The sequence below is a fragment of the Aplysia californica genome, unplaced genomic scaffold (genome assembly GCF_000002075.1).
Source record: "Aplysia californica isolate F4 #8 unplaced genomic scaffold, AplCal3.0 scaffold00308, whole genome shotgun sequence".
Lineage (NCBI taxonomy): Eukaryota > Metazoa > Mollusca > Gastropoda > Aplysiida > Aplysiidae > Aplysia > Aplysia californica.
The window spans coordinates 840,396-850,924 of record NW_004797578.1 but is presented as its reverse complement, the minus strand read 5'-3'; the positions used below and the strand labels follow the sequence as shown (position 1 = coordinate 850,924).

Here is a 10,529-nt window from a genome sequence, read left to right as displayed (position 1 = left end):
GGCCCAGACAGAGCGGCGACAGGGAGCTGACCCCGTGACCCCGACGTGATAAGGCGCCCAGCGGGGAACCCCCCGCGGCAACTAAAATTCCACTGCCGGTGCGCCATGACCCATGTTCAAAGCGGCTTCGCACGGAGACCGGACATTTTTCCGCACTCCCTTGGCAAATGTATGTGACCTACAAATCACTGCATTATTATTCCGAGCCCATTCATTGGTCACTTGAAATTTGACTATATCGGGCATGCACAACCGATTGTTTTTCTCTCTGTCCCCTGTAACATCGTAATGGGGGTGTTCAGATCTCAACAGGATAAAAAGATAGTTTTTAAATTGTACAGCATGATAGATTTAATTGAAACAAATTTTATGGTTGGCATGGTCTAAAGTCATCAAAGAAAGTTTCGCCATTATTTAGTCCCACTGGCAACACATTTTTAAAGATCCCTTGTTGTGATATGATGCTATAAATAAAATGCTCTCATACCGTCTCCCCTCTTTCTCTAAATCGTAATATACATGCATGTATGCGAACATTTTAATTATACTGAAATAACTACAAAAGGGTTAGTAAATCTAACTACAAAAATGATATCTCCACCCAAAAACACATTGAGTAGCCACGTTTCTTTCAAATGCTCCGATTAATTACTGAGATGTCATCGATTTTGTTACAGAATCTGTTGCTTCATTGTCCACTTTTTGTATGGGTCATCCATGTTTTGCAGCACTTTACAATCCCATAACTTTTTTAAATTTATGAACCGATTCTTTGAATTAATTCATAGAATAGAAAATCCTTACTTAAATTCGAAATGAAAAAGGGCTAAAGTGAAAAATCAATTTTTCATTGGCATTGCAAAATGATTAGCTTCATAGATGAGTTGTTTTTCTCCACAGTTACACACATCACCTTTGTTTTGGCATGGAGAGATGAGGGAATGAATGTAGTATTTTTTAATTAATACCCTCAAACCTGTTCTTTGACCAAAAACATTAACGTGTGCAAAAAATAAATCAATGTGTTTTTTATTGCAACCCCACCTTTGTATACCTGGATATCTGCTCTTTTCACAATTTAATTTTACATTTTTAGCACATACAACTCTATTTCTCAGCTTGTGTTCTTCCAGTTTGTTCAAAATTTTGTATGAGTATCCTTTGAGCTTTGCTCTCTAAAGATATAGTGTCACATGTTTAGATTTTTTGCTCGTTTTCTTCTTTTTAAGATTAAATTCAATTTCACTGTGTTCACAGTCTTGCTTAATAATTTTTTTAAAAATCATTATGACATTGTTATAAACGCTGCTTATGTTATACAATGGAGTCCGCTTAAAGTGAACTCTTTGGGACCAGAAGAAAGTTTTCACTTTATCCAAGGTTCAGTTTAACCATTTTGGTTGGATGAAGGCCTAGAAACAGTAGCTCGCTATGCGCAGTGGTTGGTCTAGTTTGAAGATGGGAGCCTAGACAAGAGCTCTTTATTTCTGATTGCCATCGCCAAAACTGAGCTGGAATTGTCTGGTGATGCCCGAGGCAAAGAATTTTATTTTCACTGCATGGCGACAGTGACACGATCGGTCCGTTCTTCGCTTTTACCAATTGTGAGCGTTCACTTTTTCCGATTTCCCACTTCCGACTGAAACCGGTTAATTTCATCCACTATTTTTCTACTTAAATACCCTTTCAATCGGGACCACAGAATATCGTTCACTTTAACCAATAGTTCAAATAAAGCGTGTTCACTTTAGAGGGACTCCACTGTACAAAGCTTTATTATTCTGCCAACTTTAGGACAAACATGAAGTTGGTGGTATAGCGGGGCTGGTGGTACAACAGGATTCTAATGTTCTCCTCTGCTAAATATAGTGAAAAGTGTCTTTTTGTTGGTGAATTACAAGTATTTAGAGCTGAGAGTAATTTCTCTCTGTCTGTCTGTCTCTCTCTCTCTCATTCACTCTCTGTGTCTGCTGGTTTGTATGTGTGTGTGCACAAATTCATTTTGGAAATAACATGTACTGTTGGATTAGAGGTTACTTGAAAGATATTGCCAGTATACTATTGTTTTAGCGCCTGTAAAATGGCAGTGTAAGCTTCCAAAGAACTGTGGTCTGGGTTATTGGGGGAATTGTAGGAGAATTACACTTCTATCGATACCAGGCAAAATAATGTACAGAATTCGTCAGGAGCGCATGAAAAAAATTATGGATGCACATCTCAGAGAAAACCAGGTAGGATTCAGACAAAACCTTTCATGTGTTGACTGTGAATTATTGTAGAGAAGGAAACCTGTAGGCAGATCTCAGGCATATGGGGCACAGCTGGCTGGAGATAAAGAAGATCGTCCAGAACAGAGACAGTGAAGGGCTGCTCTTGGTGGCCTTTACCCAATACCCTGGTGTAAGAGGAAAGTGAGTTGTGGACTGGTGCTATGTCGCAGTGTGTCCATGTAGTTATGTTAGAAGTCTAGAAATTATACTTTTTCTGAAAGGATATCACCCTCTCAAAAATCTTTTGTGAAATCCTTAAGCAGCTCCAGAGGTCAGTTACTTTATAAAAAAGATTATGGTATTAAGAGCGAAAAGTAGTTCTCTGTTTACCACATAATAGGTCCTGTGTACCATAAAAGCTGACTATACAGACATGTCCTATGTGGTGTCTTACTGAAATAATCGTTTTGTACTGTTCTACTTGTATTTTTCTCCAGACATTTTGTAGATGCTCTGAAGACAAAGGATCCTTATCATGACTTGGCCGCACGAATCTGTGACACGGTGTCTGAGGCTGATCCATCAGTTCGCAGTCGAGGTAATTTATACACAGGATCGAGGCAGTCTTACTCGTATTCTGTTTTCCATACGACCAACTGTTAGGCAAGGTGTAATTTGCTTTTCAGAAGTGGTTCTTTTTGTTGTGTAATATGAATAGGTGAGGTGGAAACTTACGAGACTCAGATTCCTTAAATACTTACATGATTTGCTTTTTAAAAAATGCTGTAACTTCACGTGAGCATTTTACATCAATTAGAAAGTGCATAAAATTTGGTAAATATTAATACGGGAAAGGGAAAAGGACAAATAATATTTAGTATTTGGCTTTTTTTTCACCCTAATTCTATTGGTCTTCTTTCTTTTAGGGCTATTATTTTTAATTTTGTTTTCTTAGTCCCTTATTTTGTATTGTACTGAACAATGCGTCATTTTTTTTTATAAGGAAAGGTTGTGATGTAATGACATCGGACTGTTACTTACACTTCTCCTGGTCTATAAAGACGATGTTGGATTCTTTGTTGTGTTCGATGGATAAAGTTGCAAAATTACATCTTTCTGTTATATGCACAAATACCATCTTTTCTGAGTATCTGCACCAATATTATGCTGTTCATATTCCAAAAGTTCGAGAGTCTTTTCCGTGCCTTTTTTTAATATTGATTTTTTTCATTCATACTTGTCCAAAACAATTTACAATATAGCATTGCCAACTTGAGCGCTTTTAGCGAAATAACGAGACAAGTTACAATGTCCGTTCCTTTTTGAGTCTCAAGAGCAGAAATGCGTTCTTTGGTTGCATTAAATGATTAATACCACAAATACAAGGATACAACTAAAACTGTACGCTAAAAAGTACCGAAAATTAAGTCTGCCCGGACAGATCGGCCTCAGGGAGCTGACCCCGGTGACCTCGACGTGACAAAGCGCTCAGCGGGTAACTCCCCGCTGCAACTCTGCAACTAAAGTTCCACTGCTGGTGCGCTGTGAGACGGACAGGACCTACCTGTGACACCGTCTATCCGCTGCAAGCCTCAGTGTAGTTAACAAACCTGTCAGTCTGTCAGATTGATCTTTCCGTCCCTCTCTCTCAATCTGTCTATCTGTCTGTGGCTACAAAAAGCACCTTGCAACCCATGCATAGTGTGAGCATTCACTCACTGCCCTTCATACACTGCCCTTCACTCAAATCCTCCCCATTCACACAAATAAAGACATAAATAGCTATTGAGAAAGACCTCTATGCTGCCACGAGGACAGTCTTAAACCTGCGAAAAGATTAACCTTCAAGGGAACATAGGCATTTGTCCTCTACAGAATATCTGGACTGTCAGCCCAGCCGCAGGTTGGGGCCAAAATATTATTTACGGGGCACTTGATCCAATGATTTTAAGTTGTTATTAATGAATGTCTGGTAATGTATATACCAATTTTCACTTATATTTTTTTAAAATAGTAGAATGGTTTTTACGGCGCTCGCAACTGCATAAGGTCATATGAGCGCCAAGGGGTGGGTGTCAACAGAGAAGTCTTTACAGGGAATCAGACTTACTCTGCTCACCTCTGTAGCTTCAACAGCACGAGGTCTGCTTCGACCATCAAGGCACCCCGGAAATAGAAGGTCCCAAGAGAGTGACAAACATACAAAGGAAGTAGAGGAAATGATAATAGTACGGATTAGGAAAGAAAAAGCAGCAGTTCCCTTTTGAAGATCAGGCTCAGTTATGAGCGTGACATGAATCGGCCCATTTAGAATTCTACTGTGCTTGAACGAGAAATGTCCCTCCTTTGGGAAGGGCCTAAAGACACTACAGTCAGTGGCACTGCCCCAGGGGGAGAATTTTCACTTAATTAAATAGGACAATGTTAAGTATTCATTGGTAAGGAAAATACTATATCAACTTTGATGTTCATTTTCTCATAACGGCGGTCCTGCAAGGTCCTTACTTCATGAACTGTAATTTATTTTTCATCCTGTTGGCTTCATATTTGCTCCACGTGTTCTTCAAACTATGAAGATGAAGAAAATGATCGATTAGTGCTCCAAATTAAAAGTTTGCGTGCTGTGGCTCCTTCCGAGCTGTGACGTCATAAAGAATCCCTCTCGAATGGAAAAAGGTTGAAATGGCCTCGCATTACTGTAAAAAAAAGTTTTTAGTTGTTATCATCTGTCATCCAGCTATTTGTTGGTATCTGTCTTCTTCTTTAGACAAATGCAACATAAGTGTAGGTACACCACAGGAAATATTTAGGGCAAAAAATGTGATGTTTGGCAAGAATTATCGAGTTTTAGCTCTATATCCAATTGCCTACTTCAACGTTAGATCTGACGTGTTACTTTTACCAATGACACTTTTTTGAAACACACTTTCAATAATTTTAGTAGGTACCCCCCTTTCAAATTACAGGCAAATTGTAGAAGTAAACAAAACTTTTCCTTAGTTGATCGATCGATTTTTTACCCTGACAGCCAAAACAATCTAGATCTAGTAGATCTTCTGCTAAGTAGTTCAGCGCGGAGGTCAAACTGTACTTTCATCGAGTCAAGAACTCGGTTCCCAAGCCAAGAACACATGCTACAGTTTATTTATAGCTCCAACGTTTCCCATCGGGACAGAAGCTTTCGATTACAGGATGCAACATCTGCGTGTTTGGTCACCCGTGCACAACGCATCTCCGGGTTTTCATAAGCTAAGTCACATGAAAAAGGGGAAGAGAAACTGAAATTTTTCAGCTGTGGTACTTTCAACTGAAATACTCAGCAGGTAAGTTTTTTTTTCATTCACTGTTGTTTTTTTTTTTAGAGCTTGTATAGCTAGTCTAATACGATCATAAGTCATAATATCAGCTGCTTGCTGACCTAAGTCTAAGTTAGTCCAAGTCTAGTAATAGCCTACTAAAATTAGGATTAAGAAACACTGCTTGCGCTGGCTTGTTTTACGAAAAGCATTGGTAATATTCAGTAGTTCATTTCATGAGCTGAATGTTCGAGTTACTTTAATTTAGGGAGAACTGCTGAGGAGTATGAGCAAGCTTTGGAATGTAGGTGTGTACATTTTCAGAACAAGTAGTCTCGGTGCGAAAGCTGTGAGTTTTTGAACCACTTGCAAAAGCTACATGAACTTTGACATTTTATCGATCGACTGACCTTGTAGAACAGACAAGAAAGATTTTAAGCACATAATGCCACATCTCCTCACTATTACAGTCTTCAGTTGTCGTACATAATTCTCTTTTCTCTATGACTTGACTATGACTTAGTTTGGGGCTAGAATTGATTGTGGCAAATTTCTATAGCCAGTTTGGAGTTTCCATGAGTTTTCCACCAATTGTTTTCGTATTATCATTGGGCGGGGGAAAAATGAATTTAAAAAATAAATTCTGAAAATCTTCAGTTTCGGACTCAAGACACAAGTAGATAAGATTATGTTTCATTGACTTGTGTGCTCTGTTTTAAACTGATTAAATTACAAGTGTGTAAAATAGCTGCTCATCTGGGTTAGATCATGAATGCAATTGCAATTTTTATTTGGCTGTGCTATGTATCTTACAGTAGTTCAATGGTAACTTTCGGCATTTACTTGTAATGTGATCTTATTGAACAACTATATTTTGGTTTACTCCTTTACACCACAATTCATGGTGATCCCATCTAATTCCTTCTTTTTCTTATTGTTTTGTGTATGTGTGTGTGTGTGGGGGGGGGGGGGGGGGGGGGTATTCAAATTAATAGCAAAACAATGTTCAAGAAATATGTAGATTACCGAATTAACATTTTTTAATGAGTGCTCTTTTTCTTGAGGTACTTTGGTGCCATTAGGATACGTTACGTAGTAATGATTTGTTGCAGAATTCTTTCCTTTCTAGTTGGGTTTGTTGGGGTTTTTTTGTTTGCTTTACCAACAAATTGATGATTCACTAATCTGCTTGTAGATTTTCCCAGCTTTGCTAATCTGGGAAGGCCCAGCTGACAAACTGATAAGTTTGACTCATGACTGTAAATCCACTAGCCTGAATGTCAGGTCAACCACAGTGGCCCGTCTAGGTATAGGGAGCGAAGGTGTCCTTTGGGGTTATTCACTCCAGCACAAGATGAGGAACACCTCACTCTTTGGTGATGGAGATTCAAAATCATTTTCCACTGTATTGGCCCTCAACCCCTATGATTCCATACTCATAAAGAAGGTGGTGTGTGTCAACCTTGTGGCAAAACAGTGAGTCAAAATTGATTTTAATTCTTACGTGTCATGAGAAATCAGAGTGATTTGTTTCAGATACCCGATATCTCTCTCAGAAAAACGCCTCACTTATACTTAGGCTATACTTATAGAGTGATTAGTTCATTGAAAACAATGTCTTATTCAGTTTGAGCAAAGAGAAGTTAAAAACACACAAAAAACTGCACTTTTATTGATACTGATCTGATTCAGATGGCATTCAGATTACAGACTAGTATTAGTGTGAGAGATAATACCCCCTTCCCCTTTCCATTTAAACCTATTTATTCTTATCAGTCATGCTTCAATCCTTTTGTCAGCAGTTGACACAAATTTTTAAAAAGTACCATTGTTGAAAATGTAATAAATAGTTTGATGATAGAAAATTACATGTTTAGCTTTGTTTTCATTACTGTTGAACTTTGTAAGCCTGTCACTGGTGATTTTGTTGGTCTGAAAAAAATACTTCCAAGAATGACAGAATGGTTCTATAAATAATACCAGTTTTTTATATCATATCATTTCAGTCTCAGCAATCTTGCGAAATCTGGGAGCCATCAAGAAAAAGAGAGGTGTACGGGCGAAAACATAGAGAACGCCGATTTCGGAGACTGACTCAGTAAGCGCCGATAGGTATAAAAATTCCCTTATGATTTCCAACTTGCCCCACATAGATCTGGCCGACTGCAGGCGGCTTTAAACTCGGATCGGAGTTGTCGGCTTTATCGGAATCCAAACTACATTCTTATTACGCCGAAAAACTGGGAAGGGCGTCTCGCTGTCAACTCACCACCGCAGTGCTTTCTTGTCGTATTTCCATTTTTTAACAGTGAAAATGAGACTTCTTCTTTAACTCACATTTTGTTATGAACTGTTTTCACTGTTATTAAAAATGGAGGTACGACAAGAAAGCACCGAGGTCGCGAACTGTCAATGCCGTCTCGCCGTCGCCAACTCGGGTTCAGCGGTTTGTGTGACGTAACCCGACTGGACTGGGGACAATTTTTAATGGTCATTTCAGAGCTGGTGCTTCACGGTAGACAAAAACTAATTACATTTTTTAAATCAGCATCGTCAAAATAGGGTGGTCACCGAGCAGAATTGCATTTTAAGCAATATTTAAGAAAATTCGTGTTTTTTCCCCCAAGAATATTATGCTTCATGAATACCAGCTGTGTTGTAGTGTAATTAATTAAAAAAAAATTTCTAGATCTAGATATCTCGGCTTTACTGTGTCAATAGAGTGTGATTTTGAAGAGACGAGGCCTGTGTAGTTTTTCGTTGTGCATCTAGAGATCTGCTTATCTGGCTGTGTCGTGTCTTGTCAAAATGGATGTCGATTTACAATAATAATAATAATAATAATAATAATAATAATAATAATGAAGATCATTTCTATAGCGCCCACTCCCGTGTAAACACAGCTCTAGGCGCTTTACATAAAATACATGTACGAACAATATTCACGCACGCGACACAAACACAAAAATACACTCACTCATACACACACACACAAACACACACAAACACACACAAACACACACACATACACACATACACACACACAAACACACAGACATACACACTCACGAACACATAACACGCACACATGTGCACACACACACACACACACACACACACACACACACACACACACACACGCACACACGCATCTACTTGCTTATCACACACGCACGCTTACACGTCGTCACGAAATGAGCATAAAATCTACACAATGCAAATCACAAAATACATAACTGGATACATAGTCATTTACATAACATTGTATTGAACCTGAATCTACAGACAAAAAAAGATGTCTTTAAATGTGTCTTTAAAGATTTTTAAAAATTTAGACTCAGATGTTGTATGTCTCAAGGGTTGGGGAAGAGAGTTCCAAACTGACGGAGCAAGGTGGGCGAACGATCTTTCACTTTCAGCTAATTTTTTACCCCCTTTTCAAGGAACTCTTAAAAGATACTGATCGCCTGATCTTAGTGATCTAGATGGAACATACATCTGGATGAGATCACTAAGATACGAGGGAGCTTTGTTATTGACACATTTATGACATACTATTGCAATTTTATATGACATTCTACCGGACACGGGAAGATGATCTTTCTCCTCTCTCTCTCCCTCCCTTTCTCTCCCTCCCTCTCCCTCCCTCTCACCCTCTCCCCCTCTCTCTCTTCCTCTCTCTCTTTCCCCCTCTTTCCCCCTCTCTCCCCCTCTCCTCCTCTCCCCCTCCCCCTCTCGGATGACGAGTCCATTCTTGTAAATTTGTAATCACTCAAGACCTAGAACTAGATTCTAGATACGGTAGATGTAGGCAGACTAGACAACAGTAGATCAATGCAACGCGAGCTTAAAGGGATCGGCAATAGGCGTCCTCTATGTGGAGTCAAGCAGACACCTACTGGCGCCTGTCCGAGTCGATCTTCAGCCGCTTAAGTTTCGGCTTTCTTTATGTTATCGCCCTAACGCTTGGAGAGAGAGCCTTTGGCGCACTGACTCAGGTAGGCCTACCGTATTTGAGGATAAGAAATTTCACTTGACTATCCCCTATTTCTCAAAGTCACATCAATCAACAAATACAGCAAAACTTATCCCCTTTGTGACCCATATGGTGGATGCTGTTAATTTTTTTTTTACGGCGAAGGAAGCAAGTTCTCCTGGGACCTACTGTGCTTGTCATGCCTTGTGAAGCACGAGGACCATGATGATGAACGTCGTTCATCATATTTTGCATTTGACATACTGCTTCATAAGATGTATTTCATAAAACTAATTGCAGATCCGCATTCAGCCACATTTTTCGGGGTATTTTTAGAAATCTTTTCCTTTTAGAGATAGCAGAATTTATAAACTGCATGTATGCATCCAACCACTAATCTAGCGCTACCCTTCCGTGGTGATCAAAATTGAAACTGCCCGGTGAAGCATGAACTGACCCTGTGTAAGGAAGGGGTTAATGCCTATAGTCTTGTAGGCTCGTGCTTCATGCATTCACTCACTCTGACTCTGAGAAGTGTATAAGTGGAGAAAGGGAGATTACCACTAGGCCCTAAGCGTACGCAGTTGGTGAGTCGCTGGTGTGTAGTATGTTACTGTAGACTGTATGCGGCACCTCTGGTGTGTAGTGTGCTCTGTAGACTGTGTATGCAGCACCTCTGGTGTGTAGTGTGTTACTGTAGACTGTGTATGCGACACCTCTGGTGGCCACAAGTGAAGGGGTTATTGGGAAAATTAACATAAGTACATTTCAGGGAGGGGGCTAATAGCATGTTTATAAAGACATTCCTTTTCGTGCATTTACAAAATCTGATGGGAAGCTGAGCTAGTAAAACAGGGTGGCAGTTTTACTGGGTTTGAGAGTATATATATCGTCGGCGGAGAATTCTAACCGTCCAACTCCAATTTCGTAAATTTTGCAGGAGAGACAAAAAACTGAATTCAAAGGCTCCTATGGGGATTTACTATCTTTAAATGCGCTAGACTGGAATACATGACTCTACTTTTAAGTATTTAAAACAAAATTGCC

The 10,529-nt window shown here is 39.4% G+C and overlaps 1 protein-coding gene across 1 annotated transcript in view; it reads left to right on the top strand.

Moving 5' to 3' along the window:
• The window catches only part of LOC101861744, a gene marked incomplete in the record, with an annotated part of 51,232 nt that overhangs the window by 37,292 nt on the left and 3,411 nt on the right, over window positions 1–10,529 (top strand). The window contains 1 exon segment of the mRNA XM_013084668.2: window positions 2,708–2,808. Within this exon segment, the coding sequence (XP_012940122.1) occupies window positions 2,708–2,808 (101 nt within the window).